Source organism: Amblyomma mixtum, chromosome 3 (assembly GCF_055824585.1).
Source record: "Amblyomma mixtum isolate Tamu chromosome 3, ASM5582458v1, whole genome shotgun sequence".
Classification (NCBI taxonomy): domain Eukaryota; kingdom Metazoa; phylum Arthropoda; class Arachnida; order Ixodida; family Ixodidae; genus Amblyomma; species Amblyomma mixtum.
In genome coordinates, this window is record NC_143014.1 from 166,562,813 (window position 1) to 166,584,221 (window position 21,409).

Below are 21,409 nucleotides of genomic sequence, written 5' to 3' on the forward strand. Positions count from 1 at the left end.
TTCAGCTCCATCCCCCAGCGATCACTTCATCGTGCTATTGCTAGAATACTGTTCGGAAGCAAAATATGATCGTTAGCGCAGGTTACTTCTTTGAAAACAAGACAATCATCAGCAAACAGTCTTATAGATACTTCACCGGGGATAACATCCACTAAATCATTAACATAGATAAGAAACAACAGTGGCCCTAAAACACTTCCTTGTGGTACGCCTGAAGTAACAGGAAGGACACCAGATGCACAACTTCTTATTTCAACAAATTGGCTTCTATTGCGGAGGTATGCACCGACCCACTGAACAATAAAAGAAGGGAGACCAAGGCGTTCTAATTTATACAGTAGTTTACCGTGAGGCACTTTGTCGAAGGCCTTTGAGAAATCTAAAAACAGAATGTCTACCTGACCAGACACATCAAGCACACTCGATAAATCATGCACAGTTGAAACCAGCTGGGTTACTGTAGACATGGCTTTTCTGAAGCCATGCTGATATGACGACAACAAATTATGGTCTGCTAAAAAATCTTGAATGTAACTGCAATAGTGTGCTCCAACAATTTACAACATGTACTTGTAATTGAAACAGGACGATAATTATTTACAGAGAGTCGGTCACCCTTTTTATGAATTGGTGTAACACGTGCAATGCGCCAATCAGCTGGAATGTCACTTGTAGCAACCGACAAGTTGAACATATCAGTTAGAAACCCTGAAATCTGCTCAGCATAACGTCTAAGAAAAGCGTTCGGAATGCCATCAGGGCCTGTGGACTTTTTTGCATTCAAATTAAGCAACATGGTAATGACACCTTCGCGAGTAATCAATAGAGCTTTCGCTGGAGCCGTTGGGGTACTGTGATATTCATGTTTATCCCGCTCCGAAAAAACTGTCTGAAAATACCGATTGAAAATTCCTGCTATGTCTGCTGGTTCATTGATAATTTTATTTTCAAATTTTATTTTATGAATCTCCTCATTATCTTGGCTTACGTGACGCCAAAATTTTGGGGGGTCACTCACAATAAACTCTGATAGCGTTTTACTGAAAAAATTGTTTCTTGCATGCCTGTCTTTTGTTACTAAATCGTTTTTCATTTCACTAAACTGCGGTGTGGAAGTTTTATGCTGTTTTCTCAGGCGCTTAATTTTTCTTTTCATGTGAATAATATCGCCATTGATCCAAGGGTTAGCGCGACGCTTGGAAATTTTCTTTGTGGGAACAAAGTGGGTAATGCAAAATTGTGCCGTTGCGCGAAAATGTTGCCAGGAACGTTCTACGTTATGACTAACGCTATCAAGATGCATGTCCAGGTAGTCAATTATGGCCGTGTCGTCCGCTCTGGTGTAATTTTTAACTGCAGTTGATGAGACAAGTCGCCTGCTTTTACTAGCAGTCTTACTCCAGGAAAAAAATATTAAATTATGGTCAGAAATACCAGGCTCCACGCGAACTATTCCGTTACAGAACATTTCGGAAATAAGCAGTAGGTCTAGAATTGAACTACCGCGAGTACACTTTTTAACTATCTGCTCGAGGTTAAGAGAGTACATTATATCTATTAGTGTGTCACCGGCAACGGAATAGCCATACTGTATGCGATTCCAGTCAATACAGGACAGATTAAAATCCCCAGTAATAATGAAGTTTTTACCTGAAAATACTAGAAGATGATCATATAACTTAAGTAGAAACGAATCATCAGCATCTGGAGGTCGATAAACTGCGCAAAGAAAAAACGTGCTACCCCAGAGGGACACTTTTAGGAGCAGGCTTTCGTGTTCACTAATTTGGTCTGCAATTTTTACCTCAGTACCATACTTCGCAACAATGGCTACGCCCCCACCACGAGACCCTCTATCTCTTCGGTATAGTTGGTAACCTGGCGGAACGATTTCGTCATTGCGAATCAGACCATGCAACCATGTCTCAGTGATAATGCAGAAATGAGGATCATGTAACAACCGAAGTTTTTCCAAATCTTGCACTTTGTTAACAATGCTTCTAGCGTTCAGACTGAGCAGGCGAAATTGACGCTGTTTCACTATAGTCACCTTTGGGTTCTAAGTTCACGAATTATTGTACAGTAGCTTGTGCCTTGTGTTGTTGACCATTTTTTTGGTACATGCTGCAACGTCCTCTTATATTTGTTTCTTTTGTTTAGGTTCGACTCTGAAAGCATCTGAAGAGGTTTATTTACTCTGTCATGGGGTGTTTCAGGGAACACTGCAAAAAGTTTTCAAAAAGAGGATTTTAAGGTAAAAAATATAGCTTTTCCGGCACAGTATTATCAGTGTTGCAGGCCACCAGAAAACCGCTTAATCGCCTTCATTAGTAAGCTGGGCAACTAATTTTTAATAATTAACTTTTAACTATTGGAGTTTGGTGCCTGTTCGCAACTGGAGATTTGTAGCCGGTGGTTAGTAATAGCCATATTAGTTTTTAGAGTTTCGAAAAACGCGAATACTCTTCGCGATGTATCTCGATAAAATTTGGCCTTTTCGACTTGTTACGTGCACTGGAGGTTTTGCTTTATTACATGGCTTCGAAAGGGCCTGTATTATCGCACGATGCAGGCAGTTCTCACAGTGTTTTTGCGGCAATAGCAGGCGGTCAAAATTATCACATGCTATACCTTGTGCTGGCCGACACAACAGCAGCCAGACGACAAGCATGTGGTAACCGCAGATTAAACTCTGCGCAGTAGTGTTGATGGCGTGCTCGCTATGCGATAACCTGCTTTCCTTACCTGGCTTGCAAGAAGGATAGCGGCGATCGAACTCTCCAAGGAGGCATAGAGGTTGATGTTGCTCATAGTCAGCGTCCTCCATCGTGTAGCCGCTCTTGCACCTGAACCTCACCTGCTGGCCGTGAGGCACCTCCCAGCTTTGTTCAGCTTCAACCCCTTCCGGGAGACGTGTAGGGATTCTACAAGGCTCTGTGACAGGCAAGGTGAAATCATGATTCAGTATCTTGCACTTGCCTATTCAGTCTGTAATAATAATTTGAGGAAAAACAGAAGCGTGAACTAGTTGTGTTAGAGATGATGTTTCAGTGCTCAACACTGGGTCCCTAACCAGTTCTGATTGTCCTAGTTATTTCTTTCTCATGGTGCATATCTTCGGTGACTTGTTGGCCGCGATAGATGTGCTCCCTTAGAATTTTCGACACCTCAACTCCCATTTCAAACCACTGTTTGTTCCCAGATTATCCAACATTAGCTTTATAAATACCAATATTCAGGTCGGCCATTTAAATATGCCACTTTAGGTCCTTAGTCTCGAAGCTAAGTAAGTGTGAATGAAACGGCAGGCGGAACAGTCACATTGTGCAGTTTCTCGACTTTCAAGGTATTGATTAACTTTACAAAGTGTTCAGCCAAGGGCGGATTTATAGGGGGAGGCAGGGAAACGGTCCCCTCCGCAAGGAGAGAAATCTAACTTAGGAAAAGCATAACGAACCCCATTTGTTGAAGATATATCCGAGAAATACATGGTTCAAATAGAACAGCCCCTACCCAACCGCCCCCTCCAAGAGTGACCCACAAAATCCGCTCCTTTGTTCGGCTGAGAAATATCATGAAGGTGGAAGTTGAGTTATCGGGCCGCATGACAAAAAACTTGCGATATTATTATGCACGGGAGCCGATACCGTGGTTGACAGCAGGTAACAGTGTTGTATTATTTTTCTTGTATGTACACGAGCTGTCACACCCCACTCCTTGTGGTACGCGGCAGCTTGCTCAAATTTAATTTTATAAATAGTAAAATTTGCGCGTTGGGTTTGGCGACTAGTATGTTGAGCACTAGAAGTGTAGAATTGGTCTATTTTCTTTGAGTTTACGATGAGACATAAAAAATTGAAACCGCCGCTTGCAAGGGGCGCTTCTAAGTATCGCTGCATGCATACCATCTGATTCGACGTCATCAAAACTTATTTATGACGCACCGCACAAAACAACGCTTTGTAAACTGGTGTGGGTAGTGATGGACACATTGTTGGGCCCAATTTTTCAAATGTACGTAATCCTCGATAGCCTGAGTCGCTTGCAAAACGAAGCCCATGATGCCGAAGCCTTCTTATATTTCAAACGAAGAACTCTGAAACCACCGATCGCTGCTGTATGCAGTTGTTTCTGCCGTTACTTCACGCTTAAGTATATTTTCAGAATTAAGACAGGGTGGCTGTTGAGGATGAGCCACGGGCAGGCACCCAAGGACTGAACTCTTGGACGGTTTGAGGGGGGGCGTTATTGAGCGCACCCTAAGCTAAGATGGACTTGAGAACGTCCAGCGCGTGTCGCCTTGCGCACACTCCCAGCGGTCTTCCTCTTCTTAGCGCTGGCTGGGCAGCGAAGACGATGAAAAAATTGATGCCCAGGCTTAGCTTGGTTAAGCCAAGAATGCGTTGCATATTGCGTGGTCTTTTTATTATTTTATGTATTATTTATCTTTTATTTTATTTTATATTTTTTGTTTTTTATTTTATTTTTGCAATTTTTTATTCTTTTTATTTATTTTTTTTTTATTTTCCTTTCTTTTCTTTTTTCTTTTCTTTCTGTTTACTGTGTTTGCAATTCTCACCAAGAATCGCCATCGTCTTTACCTACGGTTTTTCCTCCGGCTGTCGTGACGTCACGTCACGTGGTTTGGTGGCTGCCCGGCCGCGCCCAAGGGCTGAACTGAGTGATTGCAATATGCTACGCATAAAAGGTTCAACAGTGGCAAAACCGTGCAGGTCGAACTGCTTATGGTCCTTGTGCTCCACTACTTCCTTTTAACTAATTGCACACGCCGATAGATATTAATATTTACCAGCTGCGGGGCCAAACTATCAGCAGCACTCTGAGCGCTGTTGGCATGTGTGGCAGAAGGATAGATTCTATGCACCCACTTACTTTCGGTGCACCAGGGCCCTGGCGGTTTCCACTCGCCGTCCTGGCAGCTCAGTTGCAGCTTTCGTTCGTCTCTGCGTGGACGCAACTGCTGTACGAAGGCATACCCGGGTGCACATTCCACATAGAGGCTGCTGTCGGATTCAGACACTTGGGTACCCGCGTGCACCCCCGACCACTGAAAAAAAAAGAAAAAATATATATAATGAGATTCTAGGAGCAGGTGCCGGTGTAAATTTTAAATAGGTCGGTTTACTGTCCCGAAGGGACTCATGAGCTATTAGGGACACCGCAGTGGAAGGCTTGCGATTAATTTAGACATCGGGGGTTCTTTAATGAGCGCTGTCATACCACAGCACAAGGGTGTTTTTGTAATCCGCCTCCACGCGTGGGCCTGGGATGGGCAGCGAAACACCCAAGTCACTGAGCCGCGGCGAGTGAAAGCAGTAATGTAGAGCTAACGTTTTCCGCATGGAAAGATTTCCAGCCGCTGTACAAAACGGCTATTCACATTGGCTGCACAGCGGCGGAATTTCACATCTACTGCACTTATAATGGAAGGGGCACCCGTTAAAATCAAAATGATACATCTTCTTCCCGATGTGCATCATGGAATATCCATCATGGTCTCACGCTGACATCTGCTTGTTCCTTGTATTCCCTTTAAATTCCTCTTAACAGCAGCATAGCAATCCAGACCGATGGTGGGATTGCTGTAGGTCTGGGGGTTTCACCTTGCTGTTTACGATCATGTCATTGCAAGCAAGAGTAAGCCCAAGGCAACCAACATGTTCATATTTCGAAGACTTTAACACAAGCCCAGGAATTAGAATGACAAATTAGAAAATTGGGCTTATATATGTAGTGCTTTCGGCTGGTTTCGTCCCATAAGCTAGCGGTATTGGGGGACTACGGTCAGCATGGGTTGCTTTAGCTGTACTGGAGCAATACACCTCCATAAAAGAAGTAATACTTTGGTTTAGGCAAGTTTGTTCACAACTGTAAAGCATACTAAAGATGGCGCAAAAGAGAACAGGGACATAGAAGGCCCATGAACATGATGGGCCCGGCCCCACATACAACTGAGCTCTATTCCTACACGACTGCGCATTTAAAATAAAGCAGAGTGATATCGCAGATACCCTTCAACAAAAACATCTATAAACTATAAGATCGCAAAATCTTGGAGGGTATCTGTGATACCACTTGACTGTATTTTAAATGGGCAGGCATGTGCTAATAAACCTCGTTTTAAGCAGCACCGAGTCCGCCGTGGTGGCTCAGTGGTTATGGCCCCCGGCTGCTGTCCCGAGGGACGCGGTTTCGAACCCAGCCGTGGCGGTCGAACTTCGATGGAAGCGAAATTCTAGAAGCCCGTGTCCTGTGCGTTGTCAGTTAAAGATCCCCATGTGGTCGAAATTCTCCGGAGCCCTTCACTACGGCATCCCTCATAGTTTGAGTCGCTTTGAGACGTTAAACCCTATAAACCAACTTAAGCAGCACCGGTACCATCGTTTTAATGTGTCGTCTTTGCCCGTGTTTCTTTTGCACAGTCCTTGGCACAAAATAAATTTTGCCCACTCTGGTAAGTGATCTAACTTTATATCGTTCTCGATATTCTCGTGTTTGCATTCATGCTTAACTGCCGAACTCTTATATTATGGCATGTTATGGGACGGTATGGTATTGCGTGGAGTGGCGCGGTGTGGCGTGATGTGGTACGGTATGGTATGGTTCGTAGCGTTTACCGACTTGGAGCGGCACGTGGATAGATGAGGGACGCCGTAGTAGAGGGCTGCAGATTAATTTTAACCACGTGGGGATCTTTATCAGGCTCTGAAGCCATGAAGTGCACGGTGTTTTTGAATTTGATTTAAAAAAGCGGTCTCTGCGGTCGGGGCTCGATCCCGCGACCTTGTGCTGAGCAGATGAAAGTCAAGGCTACTGAGAACTGCCGCGGGTGGTCTTGATCTGGATCCGACTGAGAGTCGCCTTCGCACGCTGCTAGCCAACCCGTGCAATCCGCTACGTGCTGCTTTTCTTCCAAGATGTGTTCAAAGTAACCGGCGTACTTTTTGTCCAGGTCGTCGTTGTTTCTTAGTAGAGTATAGTATATGAACTTAGGCAGGTACGCCTGTTGTAATGTATGTCCTGTCCACAAGGATCGCTGTCTATCCGCGTAGCAGGGCGTGGCACTCCTGCAGCTCCAAATATCTGGCGGGTGAGTAGACCTCTCCTCAGCACCCCTGGCAAGCTGCGCCGATTGAGGGGTGCCGTAAGCATCTCTGTACAAGGCACCGAACTGTGTAGGCCGGACAGCTTTGATAAATGCTGTACATATATTCGCAGGCGTTGTCTTGCATGAAACCTGAGACGGCGATCGTCAAAGTGTTAATTTGCACCCCGATACGAAGCTTGTTTACACTTAGCGCATGCTGTGTTTAGTGGTGTTTTCTGTGTCTGTATTTTGAGGTAGTACATTGTTCCAGCCCCTCTCCTGCCACCCCCTCCCCCCGCTTTCTGTTACATTTTTTCCGTCTTTTCAAGAAGTAGCAGATCGCGACAACAGTTGTGGTGTCGACAATACGATTTTCCCTTGTGAAATCCGATAATGTTTTGACGTAGACAAACAAAAATTACGGAGGGCACATACAGCTGCTTGAGTTCTCTGAATAAGAAAGCACGCACGCAGGGCCTTCCGCTGCGGCGATTTTGTACTACTCTTTATGCGGTGGCCAGGGAAGCTCATCTTTTCGCGCTGCCCGAACGGAAGTTGATGAAGACGACGGTACCGAAACCTAATTTGGCTCGTGGGGTTTAGTGCTGCTGTGGAAACGGCAGGGGGGGAGGGGGGTGTAAATATACAGGTGGAATTAGCCTTACAGTGACCTGTCGGAACTGCTCTGCCTCAGTCACTGATTTAAGTGATTGCGCCTCTATAACTGTTCCATAAGGTCAGTTTCCCCTAAAAACTTCAGCACTGATCGTGACACTAATCGCCGTTCAGTTCGGGGTCCTCGGGATAAATGATGCGTGAGACGTCGTCCATGGGAAAGTTCAGATTCCCCAGGTTTTCCAGGAGTGCCTCACTCTCGTCAGAAAAACGCGGGAACGCTAAAACGAAACGGTGCACGTCACTCACAACATCTTGCGCAACCATACCGGCGTGTATGCAGAGTTCATGCGCAGTAGAAAAAGAGAGTGACTCTGTCGCTCGACAAGCCTCGCGTAACGCAAGCGAGGCGCAAATATGGATGAAATGGACAAAAGTGTTGCACCACTAGGTGGCTAGCGAAGTTCTCGCCCTTTGGAACAACCACTGAAGATAGATATGACCGTGCTTCTTGAGCAAAGGTCTCTGCCGTCTTACCAGCGGCTACAACGTGAGATGTTAGCCACTAGAAAGAAAGCTGTCAATTCTCCCTACTGTAGCTTTACCAACCTGCACTCAGGCGCTGTAGTGTAGACTTGGAGTCCGACAGAATAATGATTATCTGTGGTCTGCAGAAACACGGACGTTTAAGCGACCTTACAATGGCGAATGATTCAGCCGAAGTGCACGACACTACACTTTGCAGGCGCCCAGCCCAAGACATCTCAAGGTACGGCACTACAAAAGCGGTTGAGTATGACTGTTCATGCCTGCTCAGAGCGCAGACTTGTAGGGGGCGATCATAAACGCTGTTGAGATGCTCGAGAACGAAAGATCTTACTTCCACCAGAGGTAGCGATCCTTTTGTGCGTAAGCCAAAGATGCCGAAGCCGCAATGAATCTCATGATAACGCCATGGCGGGTACTGCTGACACCTGTGTCCCGTGGGTGGCCAACCTACTCTGCTGAGCTTAGGGTGTGAAGGGTTGCATAAAAGTGACTTTGGTTCCTAGCTCGTAGTCGAAAAACCAGCACCTGATGTACGCGGGTCTCTCGAAGACGAACTAATTGTAGAAACAGTTTATTGGAGGTCTGTAAACGTAAGAGAAGGCAACGGCTTCTCCTAAGAGTTGGTAGGAGCCTGGAGTGGAATTCCCAGCGCGGCCTTTAGGCTTTTCATGTTGGCGATCTCAAGGCGCTTATACTGGCTGAATTGTTAGCACACATATATGTGATAACGTGAATATATGCGCTAGGTGTGAAAATTGTTAGCATACATATATGCTCCTTACACTTGCTTTGCTCTTCCATTTTGATCACCACTTTGTTTCATTGGTACTATACGTACCAAGGAAATAAATGATATCTCCTGAAGACCCGGTGTCACCATATGTGTGCAGAACTTGTTTTTATGGTTTCGGTTACTGCTGGGATATAATCTGCCACACATAAAGTTAACAAGGGCATGAGATTGGGCTAGTTGAACTGCACTGCATGAGAGCTGTTCTGCAAGTGCATAAATACGCTTAACCGATCCTGTCTGTCTCTTAGTCTTTGTCGGTCTATATCCTAGCAGCGGAGCATTAATCATTGCCACACATGACTACAGCTTAAACTTCCAGCCCTCTACAGCATGTCGTGTAGAAGAATCTCAGTCTAGGCATGCAAATTGAACCCTGAAAACCCCTTTAAGAATACCGCCACTGGATTGTAGGTCAGTGCGGGAATGGCTCTGCTGGAAGTACTTTGGTTTGGACTAGTAGGTTCGATGTCATGTTTGAAACCGAAAGGCGAAAATGGGAAGATGACAAAAAGGAATGTGAAGCAACAGGACAGGCGCCATCTATCAACTGAGGTTTATTGCACCACGACCTGCATTTATACGCAGCACCCAGCCGTATCACAGAAGGCAACGTCGTGCGTCGATCGGGACAGCACTGCAATTTTTTTGTGCTGACTACTGTACCACTCAAAGAAACTTCGACACTGCAAACTGCAATCGAAGGCAATCATACCTCAAAATTGGACATTTTTGTCCCATTGAAACAAAACTATACGTCCGAGGAGGCACTTAAAAGCAGCGCTCCAAACGGAAACAGTAGCTCCTGTATCATCTAAAGCCATGACAGGCACACCATGAACTAGCACGTGCACTTTGTTCCGTAATGTAACTATAGGCGGGGGCATCTCTTCCGGCGGCAGGCGTCCAGCGACCTCAACTCCATCGGTCGCGCCGAGTAGTTTTCCGTGGGAGGCGAGAAGGAGCGCTTTAGGGGTGATGGAGACCGACACGTGCGGGAAGCTCGAGGTGGTGCCACGCTTCTATCCGATGCCGGTGAACGATCCCGCAAATGCGAAGGCCAGGGGTCCACGGAATCAGGCGGGTAGGATGCGAGCCGAGAAGGAACTTGTTGGTGATCCGACCTCGGAGGTTAGGCTGAAGAGCCGTAACGAGATGGATGGCGGCGAGAACAGAACCCTTCTGAAAAAAAGTTATATGATGCAATAACCTCATAGATCATTCATCATAGAATATCATACAATCTTTATGACATATCATAAAATTCTGTATGATATCATATATATCATACAGAATTTTATGATATGTCATAAAGATTGTATGATATTCTATGATGAATGATCTATGAGGTTATTGCATCATAGAACTTTTTTTCAGCAGGGAATCACTACGTGTGACCGGGCTAACCGCAGAGGTAGCCGAGAAAAGAGCGACCAGGAACAGGCTGCAGCGGTAAGTAGTCACCGTACGAATTACGGGGCCAAACGTCCTAGTCAAATATGTGATCGGCGTATGCTTGTAGTAGCGGTACCAGTGCTCCGGGGCCGATCGCGGAATGTTGCTCGGCCGCAGCCTTTGAGGTACCTGGTGCTCCACAAAGTCCGCTGCGTTATTGGCCGCTGCTACCGATGGAGGGCGCGTGGGATACGCGGGAGGGAGCACTGAGGGGCTCCAAGTTGGTTCCAGCGACCTGGTCATTTCTACGCGAAAGATCTGGCGGATCGTGCATGCCAGATCACAAGACGATGTTCAGTCACCAGCTGCCACAGTCGTCACTCCTCCAAATGTCTGAATGGGGGGGGGGGGGGGGGGGGAATGCGACGCATTTTCAATGTCTCAAACGTGCGCCAGTGCGGGATGATGTCAAACATGGACTCGAGACCTGCTTTCCCGATAAGAAAATTGCGGGTGTCTTCAGTCAATACTTTAAGCAAGCGGTCAACTTTGTCCTCCTCTGTCATGCGAGTGCAGACAACCTTGCATAATTTCAAGCATTCTTCCTTATACATGTCTCACCGGGAAGCTGAGCCCTTTGCGCTACCGCTTGTTCATCCTGCTCCTTTTTCGAGACAGAGTAGCCGAAGCCCTTCTAGAGCTCGTCTACAAAGTGATCCCATGTCGTTCGGGAAAGAATCCTCGTGGTTGTCATACCAAGTTAGGTTCGTGTCGGTAAGGGAAAACTTTGGCAAGGCGGGCTGAGGAGCCACACACTTATTGTGGCGGCTCACCCGTTGGTAGCGAATAAGCCATCGTCCACGTCGTCACTGGATGAGCCCGCGAACGACCTTGTCTACCGGTAATGCTGCCACTAACTGCTGGTCACGTACGGACCTCGGAGCGTCTCCGTCCAGAGACATCGTCAGCACAGAAGGCGACAGACTACGAGGCAACGACTGGCGAAGTTGCAAGTGGGGATCCGTGTTCGGGCGACCTGTATACCCAGCATTCCGCTAAGACGTTATGAGCAGGGGTTTATGCAGAGCAGAACGGGCGACTGAAGACCGCTGCGTCCTCTTGCTTGCATTAAACGCATCTACCTGATTCTCTTTATATTAAGGCTAAAGTCTTTAATGCCTCATCGTTGTCGACGGAAGGTTGTGTGCAGAGGTGTCACGCTTTTCGTCAGACCGGAAAAAAAATTCTTTCTGCCCGATGGGATTCCAACCACGAGCTGTCCATTCCGGAGCCGAGCGTGCTAATGGCTACGCTACTTCTTGTCAACGCATATGTAGTGCTCCTTGTCTAGGACGCTGGAGAGTGTTTGCAGAAAGGCGTCGAATCAGACGGATGCCTCCCAAACGCCCTCCAGTGTCTCCAGCATTTAAGATTCACAAACAACTGTGCACTTAATTAACATCTTAACCACACATCAGTGACACAAGGATCAACACCGCGCTAAACGCTTTCGCCTCACCGCACTTCAGGTCAACAAAGTGTCCCTCTGAATTTTTCTGCGTAGTCAGAGATGCCGACCACCTCTCAGGAGAGGCATCTGCTCTTCATGTGCGTCACAATATTATTATTTCCTATTTCCAGTGGCCGTTCGGATGACAACAATCACTACAGCAACGAATAAGGGAAGTATGTTACCCATTGTCCCCGCCAGCTGGATGTCAGGCGTTGGACTTGAGAACCAGGCCCAGGGGGTACGATACATTTTGCTGTAATAGGAAAAGGAATTATAAGTTCCCCATTTTCTTCCAAACAATATTAACGCGAACCTTTGTCGTGTTTTTTTTATGTTCCTTGTTCGATGACACGGAAGGCACCTTATCATTTTGTTTTACATGCAACAGGCGACCAGATTCCGCTGGAAAGACTGTAACCGCATACAACGGCCTTTTAGAAATCAGAGATCGATTTCGGTGCTATGCTGTCTTCCTCACCTTTAAAGTTTTTTTTCCAAAAGCTACGGTGATTCTGATCTTCGACGATCGCCGAGCACACTTAATGCTACAGACGCCTCCTAGTTGTTTCTCTTTACCGGTATAGGTTAGCTTAATAACAAGCATGAGTTTCGCGATGGTCTTTTGTTTTCTCCGAACGTATTCATCCACGCTGTAAACACAGCCACATGACAATATAATCGATTTGCATGAGAAGTTTAACACTCCTAATAGCTCAGAGATAGCCTATTGGCTATTATAACACTGGATCATATAATATCTATTCTCATACAGAATTTAATTCTGCTGTAAAACTCCGCCCGCGTCCATGACCACCATACAGAAGTCCTTCGTGACAAAAAAATAGTCCGTTGTTAAAGCTTTTCCTCATAACTAAACAAGAACCTAATCAAAAGTCGAAATTGTAAGCTTTGGGATTTGGATGACGCTGGCTTGTCTGATATAGTCAAACATTAAAAAACTGATTTCTTTCAGTGTTCTGACTTGTCAACGGACTAATATAGGACGCCACGGACCAAGGCCCACTGTTACCAACTTCTGTTTTTAAGTTCAATACTATTATATTGAACATCGTATTCGTTGTATTCACCCTCATTAATGCACTCTCTCGAAAAAACAAGACGCACCCATAACCAGCTTTTCTTCTTTAGCTGTTATGTACGGTGACAGCAATCAAAAGCGCCCTGAATGGTTACTCCCATGAGGCGTACAAAGTTGGTTTGAATAGTTAATTTCTTAATAACGAACAAAGTAGGTATATGGAGCCCTTCCCGATTCAAAGCAGCTGTAACTGGCTGCAGCAATAGAAAGCAAGAACAACAGTAAAAAAGTGCGAAAAAAATTTAGGAAAGGAAAGAAAAAGATTATTTTGCAGCATATCTGCATACGATCATGATTAAACAAGTGAATCTAGATTTCTTCAAGTTACAGCTAGGGCTGTGCGAATAGTACTTACACAAAAGCGAATCGAATACGTATAGTTTAGCTTTGCTGGCGATTCGAATGTGGCTCAAAACCGAATCGAATATGAACCGAATAGTGATGGAAAGGAGTGAAATACGATTCAGATATTTTTACCAATATTCGCTACTTTTGAGAACACTCGTACAAAACAAATTGCTGGCGGTTTAGCATCGCTAAGCACGAATTATTGTGCGAAAGCAGCGAGTGGACATCACCGCCATGTACCTGAAAGCATGATTAAGGTGGTCACTTACCCAGGGAGATAGTTATGCGCCTTTTCTTTCCTCAAAATCAGCGGAGTCTACAGCGATGCCAACGGCAACGCCAATGAACCCAATGAACACCGCGGCCTATTGCTACCAATACCACGTTTCTGCCAAAACATTGCCAACGCAAACGCAAGCAGCGCTCATCCCTCTGTCACAACCGCCACGTAGCTCAAAGCGCGACTGAGGTGTCCACTGACCCATAGAGAGCCAGTTGTGGGCGTTTCCTATCCTTTCGTGACTTCTGCGCACAGATGGAAGTTGATGAAGACGACGACGTGCAATGCACAGAATATATATATATATAGATGAGAGACGAGGATAATTAGAGTAGACTTTTCACAGCGCGAGAGCGTGTAGCTGTTTAACACTGGGCAGTTTAACATAGTGCTCTCGTGCAATGACGAGCGAAGCTGATCTGGTTTGGTTCATGGGGTTCAACGTCCCAAAGCGACTCAGGCTATGGGGGACGCCGCAGTGAAGCGAAGCTGATCTACTCGAGCCGCCGCGGGTTCGAAATTGAATGACGAATATATTTATTTTATTTTTGCAGGCATCTCAGAGGCTTCAAACAAACCTCGGCTTTTTCAGGATTGCTAGTGAAATATTGCTTTCGTACTAATAATCGCGCGATACACTGAAGCGCCAGCGGCGGCACTGGGTGCGGCGCTATAACTTTTGGCACTGAAGCTTGTGGGGCACTACTGACCCTTTTAGGCGTTCAAACTGTGCGCGCTGGACGCGCGCGTTCTTTCCCCGCCACCTAGGTGCGTGCGGGTGCAGCGTAACTGTGCATAAGCGAATTGCTGCTCGGGGGCTGTGAAGTCATATCGATGCAGCGAGGACGTCTGGTAAGGGCGGTGGAGGCGACGCAGAGGAGGATTCTGGCAGTAACGCTGCTGAGGCGCTGCCTCGCTGTCGGCGGCCGGCGCGAGCCGTCTCGATGTGCACAGAGGGCGGCGCCTTACCGGGTTGAAGAGAAAAGGTGGAAGTGATATCTCCGAATTCGACCTGAGTGGCTGCTGCGTGGCCTGGATGGTTACTTGCAGGCTTCGAGCCCTGATTTCTGGCACAACAGCCCATTCACGCCGCAGCGGTTTTGTTTCGCCATGTTCAGATGCTACCGCCCGTTTACCTCTAATCGTAGCATTGCGTTCTCGACAGCCTAGACTGCATGCTCTGCTGTTTGGAAGCTTTCGTTGGTACCGAATAAACCGTGTCTTTTACACTGACTGTGGATGTGTCACTAGTTGGGCGAGATCATGTCTCGTGGACTTGTTGTGGTGCGGCCATAATTTGGCAGCCCTCGTTGGGCGCCAGTGAGCTACGCTAAGGAGTCCGCGAGCCGCTAGCCCCAAGACGAACCAGCAACTCAAGGAATAAAGACTGGTTTTTAAAGCGGGGAACAACAAAACAATCCCCGCAACCTGGCGGTAAGAAAAGAACAGTTAAAACTAAAACGCAAGCGTCTGGACGGCGAGGTAAACGAGCTTGCTGTGAACGAAGATCAACGGCAGAAACAACTTTCACGAGCACTCCCGAAGTAAGCGTCGTAACTCCGCACAAAAATACGCTCGGGAAAACTCTCGGTGGCGCAACGCTGTCGAATGCCAACTACAACAAACAAAAGGGTTTGCGCCCACTCTCCGCTCTATATCATAAGTGACATTAAGAGCAAAGCCAACACCCCCGGACCAGCACCTTATATACTTTGCCCTTGAGCACACCTCTGGATGCTACAGTGCGCACTGCCACATCTACACTGATGGTTCTGTCATGCCCGTCTCATCAACAGTCGGCGTTACGGATACCATCAGCGCGCACCACTATCTTGGCGACGCTGAGTCACCGCACTTCGACTTCTGCTACCGAGCTAGCTGCTCGGCGAGCAGCTTTTACTTTGCAACAACCCCCAGCAGCGTGGGTTGTCTTCACTGAATGTCGCGCTGCACTAGTATCGTTAAAGTCTTCGCGCACTCAGGAGAGGCTATGGCATTCGCCCTTTACGGCCTTTGCTATGGCACTCCCCTTTTAGATGCCGTAAGGAACGTGACCTCGGCTTCTCTGTTGCAGTATCCTGGACCCAGCATCGTCAAACCTGTTCTTCGCATGCAGCACGCACGTTATCGTGCGGCATAACGCCACCAAGCGAGACCTTCACTGGCCCTAGGAAGCCTCTTTCAAAGGCATCAAACGGCACCGGAAACACCTCGTGGGTGACCGTCAACACTCGGGGCAATAGAGCGCCTCCAATGTCTTCCCCCATCTAGAGAGTAAAAAAAATTGCACCCTTAAAGGTGTAAAGCTAATAACGGCACCCTTTCCACTTATATTTATTTTTTTTAAAGGGTGCGCTGAGCACGTTTGCCCCTTTAATGCACTCATGCACCCTTCAAAGGTAAACGGGTGTTGGTCAAATGTTTTAGGGGAATCCCCCAAACTTTACTGCACAAGACTACAAAATGGCACTCATGACGCATTGCGCCGACAAGCGCGAAGCGCCTGGCAGCCGCAATGCGTCAGGAGTGCCATTTTGTAGTCTTGTGCAGTAAAGTTTTTTTTTTTGTCACAACCCTGTGGCAGCTGTGCGCTGTAGAGCTTCGCGCTTGTCATCAAGTTTTCTGTCTTTACCTCCTTCCGAACACCTGCCGCCTTTTCAAGTTGTAACCAACTTTTTTTTTAAACCTCTCCCCTCACCATTGTTTGCATTTGTGTTTTACACCTTTTCCTGTACCTCGCGGATACTATAAAAGCTGCTTGTTTCGAATACTGTAATACACTCGAAAAAGGCTGGTCCTCCAGCCGAAACGTCGTGAATTAAATTTTGTTATGTTTTTCAATTTCTGGTGACATTATCTTATATTAATCAATCAGCTGCAAGAAATACTTTTTGATATATATGTATATATAATGGCGTCGCTCGCATTTTTAATGCCTCAAGTACGAATGCCGTTTATAAATTTAATGATATAGAGGAATATGGCTTGATTTAGGCGGGGACACCACGCGCAGCAACATTTTATAATCACGTAATGCTGAAAAGCCAACTTAACGAACATTCAAAGTGTTTTCTTGACCTTCGATATTTCGTAACACATTGCCGATTAAGGAAATTTAAAAACAGGGTTCATCTCGGTGGACCGCCTTCAGTTTATCTCTCACAGTTTGATGAGAGATAAGTTGAACAGTTCAATGTCTCACAATGTATCACAGACAGCTCCTCTCATAGACGGCTCCCGCGACTCGCTGCGGCCATAGCGAGAACTGCAACGCGAATGCCGTGAGAGCGGCGCAGCTCCCTTTTTCCAGCTAAAACCCCTAAATAAACTAAAAGTAGCGACATCTCCTCCCCCTCCTCCTATACCGGCGCTCCTTCTCTCGGCTTCTCCCGGGCGCCGACGGTGGCGGCACCTAGGCCGGGAGCAGCTAGCAGACGCTCCCAACCGTCGCCTTTTGGCGCCCGGCAGACCGCGCGCCCGAATGAACTTTGTTTTCTGCCTTGGCTTCGGTCATGAAATGAGAGATTGAAAAATCAATTACTGTAATAACTGCCCAGACCAACGTTGCACTGCTTTATAGAAACTTTTTGTTCTTCGATCGGTTTGACTGCGGAGCACAAATTGGAAGTGGCGCGCGCGAGCGAGTTCGCGGCACTAGAGTGACTACCACACGACCGGCTAATAAAGCCGGTCGTGGACTACCATCTCTCGACGAGTGGCTTTCTCGTCGCTCGCGCTTTGGCGCGCAGCGGACCGCGCGCCCGCATGATTTTTGTTGCATTTTCTGCCTCAGATTCGGCCGCATTGAGATTGTGGCGTGGGAGATACAAGGCACGTAAAAAATATATAGAGCGTGACTTTTCATAACTGAGAAAAGAATACACAAGTGTTAACACGTCACCACTCCGCATTAAAGGCCCTGAGGAGCTTTTCCAATGTCGAACTTCGGAAATGGTCTGGATCATTGCGCGCGCCCCTGCGTTAGTGATTCATTTGACACCACCTATCCACGTTACATAGCCCCACGCAGCGTGATTTTCGCAGGAATTCGCGGCAGCGACGACGGCCTAAACCCAAAATGTCTGAAACTATGTTTTACGGAGGTCCTTGCTTGCATTCACAAGTATTATCTACGCATATATCGAGTATTCAAGCGACAGGTGCGTTAATGTGCCTAAGTACAGGAACGCCCGATTTTGGTTTAGAACCCTGCTTGAAAAATACGTTCAGCAATGCGTGCAACATGAAAGCTAGACCTTAATCGCAAACAGCATGAGCAGCGTAGGCTCAAACAGCGAGTACCGCCCCTTTAGTATCGAGTTCGTGAGCCCAGGAGCTCAGCTGCAGCAGCACAAATACGGCAAGCAATGCACGCAACATCAAGCCTAGACCGGGGGCGCTATGCCGGAAGGCCCGAGTTTGGCGCTCGCCCGAGTTTCATCCCAGTTTGCGATGGCGGCAGTCAGTGAACGAAGATAGCGCGGAACGTGCGCAGGCAGCGCACAATAAAATGTAGAGATAAAGCCACGTAAAGGCGATACAAGCGCACCCTGCGCGCCTGTTTCACACTTCAAACACAATACACTGCGCAATACCAGGCCGCAGCGCTACCTGAAGTTATCAGCGCCATATCAGCAATCGCGAAATCGTGACTTCTCTGCTATCTATCTGCACACTCGCCGCTAGCTGTTTGACACGCCTTTTGGGGCGCGTCAAAGGCTTGTCTTCTCTTTCAGGCTCTATCTGTCTCTCCATTTCCGAAGACGAGCAGTGCGCACTAGGTGCACTCTTGTATCAACCCTTTCTCTTCTCTCGAATACGTTAAAAGGCAACAGATAATATTATGAACATTTTGTTCATTTCCGAATGTATTTTAAAATCTGAATCCAATGAAGCGTTGTTGAAAAGCATAGCTTTAGGAAATTAACAAAGATTTGACACTTTCTGCCGCTAGTGGCGATAGTGAGGCCATTGCTTGCAGCGTGGCTTGCATACGAACAGAGCGGCAGCCCGCCGTGCCGAAAACGAGAGAGCTCCTGCGCTGACACGCCGCCGGTAGCGCTGCCTTCGACTGGAAAGACTGAATCTGTCTTATTTTTCGGCCTTTGCGATAATATATTTTATTGGGTCGTATATCAACACATAACAGTCATGTATCTTCCGGCTTGCATAATACACAAAAGCAAAAAACTGAACTTCACTGCACCCCCGCGTCACTGCTGCTCTCTGCAGTGACCTCAGGTGGAGTTCTCCGCTGCTACGGCCGCTGCCGCACCCCGCCATGGTCAACCATTGCTTTTAGTGCGCTCTTGGCGAATCTCAGCGGTAGAAATTGCCCGTGCGAGCGGCTGTGGTGCGGTGTGGGAAAAAAAATTGCTGTTTGGCTGTATTCAATAATTCATTACGTATGCCTGTTGTGTGTGACGCCTCTTTAGTGCACTGCGGATGCGAAGAGCGTGCTAGCCAGCGACACAGCTCATCCTATGTCATCAGACGCTGACTAAAAGCTGTGAAGGTGGTGGCGCGCGTATCTGCGTAGTATTTGTTTACGTCGCGCGCTTCAAGGTTTTGCGGTCTGGTTTTGTCACTAACGTCGATCGTCGTTGTATACCGCAGTGACATCGTAATAACATCGTTCGGGTAGATGAGGGATCCTGTTTGTAATAATGGAATCGGACTTTAAACAGAGAAAGGTGTTACGGTTGTGAAGTACGCAGTGCTTGCGTGCTGGAAATTACAAACTCTTTGTTGCACTGGGTCCGGAGCAGCGACCGTTTGTCGATCGCGGATGTTTGACACATTGATGCTGAGCTTTATCACCGATGAAACGACGGCCAAGCCAAACACGTGTGATGCGATGTTGTTGAAGTAGGACGTGCTGCAAGCACCGTTTCGTCGTCGTGCTCTGTGTTTGACGCCTTGCAAGCAGGTGTGACGCGCCGTCAGCATTGTGCTGTGTCTTGCGTGGTTGGAACAGGCTATAGTGTTGTGCAACCTTGGTATGCGAGCGAAGAAATCGGCGGCTTTCGCTACGTTGCGTGTCCTTCGCAGAGGTGCTTAGATTAATCAGCGATGACGTCTGTTTTGCCTGTTATATTTCGATGGTCAACATCGTCGATGTCTGTCAGCAATCAGCACAGCCGCGCAGCATACCTGTAGCCGGCAGGGATATTGGGAGTGGCCCACCCATAGCGCGTACGCCTATAATTTATGTACGGCACGCCGGGGGCGTGACCAATGGTTTTGATTGACAGGTGAACTCGGAGCTAAACTCGTGAACGGTGAAGTGCCCCGAATTCATCTCGGGACTGTCATCGCGGCAGCAGCAGCAGCCTGGGTCATTGCTTCCTCTGGCGGCAAATGTCAGTACGGCCGGCTGGGCCCGTTTACTGCCATGGCCGACGACGAATTCCAACGACATTTTCGCCTCTCCAAAACATCGGTACGATGGTTGTGTAAAGAGTTAGGCGACGACCCACGCCTGCGGAGAGTGCGCAGCGGGCCTCATTCGCTTTCGGTCGAAGAGCAATTCCTCTGTGCCCTGCGGTTCTTCGCGATCGGGAGCTTCCAGGGGAGCGTCGGCGCGGACCGCTTTATTGGACGCCAGCAAAGCAATGTGAGCCGCTGTGTGAGGGACGTCTCCGACGCGCTTATCGACGCGGCTGTGCAGAAGCGGTGGCTCGCTTTCTCCACGACTGCGGCCGAGCGTGCGTATGTTAATTAAGGAGCGTTTCCTTCTGCGCGGCGGAATCACAGACGTCGTGGGATGCGTCGACGGGACCTACAGTGGCGTAAAGGCCCCTTCGATGTACAGCCCTGACATGGTGAAGGCCAACTATTTCACGAGGAAGGCACATTACGCATTGAACACAATGGTTGTAAGAGTGCTCTTTTCTTGCTTTCATGCATGTCGTGGTTAATGAAATGTTCTCCCATTTATTAGTGATAGTGGTCCGTGTACTGTGCAGCATCAGTGGATGTTAGGGAACCACATATGGTCGAAGTTATTGGCAGCCCTTCACCATGGCATGCCTCATCGCTTGAGTTACTTTGGGGCGTTAAACCTCAAAAACCGCTTGCGTTTATCAGTAACTGAGCAGTTTTACACACAGTGTAGATAATTTTTTGTTTTGCCTCATGTTTGCGCATGTAATAAGTGCATGGATTTTTCCAGCTATTTCATGCATGCATTTTAATGGGTTTTTAAACGGTAGCATTTGTGTCACTTGGCAGATTGCATTCTTATGCAATATTCATAGCCGAAATAAATGTTTCACTTTGGCTGAAGTGGAAAAGCTACTGCCGAAAGCACTGGCGTCTGTAAGCTAGGAAAACTGGTAAAACTATTGTGTTCATGTGCAGCAAGTTGAGGCTGAAGCATGGCAACGCGATATGATTGTTGACGCTGAAATTGTACCGGTTGTCTTCAGCATTTCTGACTCGTGCAACTCCTCCTCTGATGAGTCGAGCACTGATTCCAGTGATGAAGATTTTAGTGGCATCGAGGAACTTGTCTGACTTCGAATTGATGTGTAATACACATGCTACCGAGGAAAGAGAGAGAACTCATCGGCTTGCTGTGATCACCTTTGTGCGTGTGTGGGTGGAAATGTGAAATATGTGTGCATGTGGGTGTGTGTGTTGATCAGTCTACTGAGGAAATTGTAACATTTCCATAAAAAATTGTAACATTTCCATCAAATCATTACAAT

General features: G+C 47.3%; 1 protein-coding gene across 3 annotated transcripts in view; it reads right to left on the minus strand.

The window, feature by feature from the left end:
• LOC149352619 (sushi, von Willebrand factor type A, EGF and pentraxin domain-containing protein 1-like) overlaps positions 1–21,409 on the minus strand; it is a 261,506-nt gene that overhangs the window by 184,847 nt on the left and 55,250 nt on the right. For all 3 annotated transcript variants that reach the window (XM_089581812.1, XM_089581813.1, XM_089581811.1), the window contains exons 9-11: positions 12,153–12,223; positions 4,894–5,068; positions 2,746–2,934 (exon numbers count right to left, since the gene is read on the minus strand). In XM_089581812.1, coding sequence (XP_089437938.1) covers positions 2,746–2,934; positions 4,894–5,068; positions 12,153–12,223 — 435 coding nt within the window. The remainder of the gene's footprint in view (positions 1–2,745; positions 2,935–4,893; positions 5,069–12,152; positions 12,224–21,409) is intronic.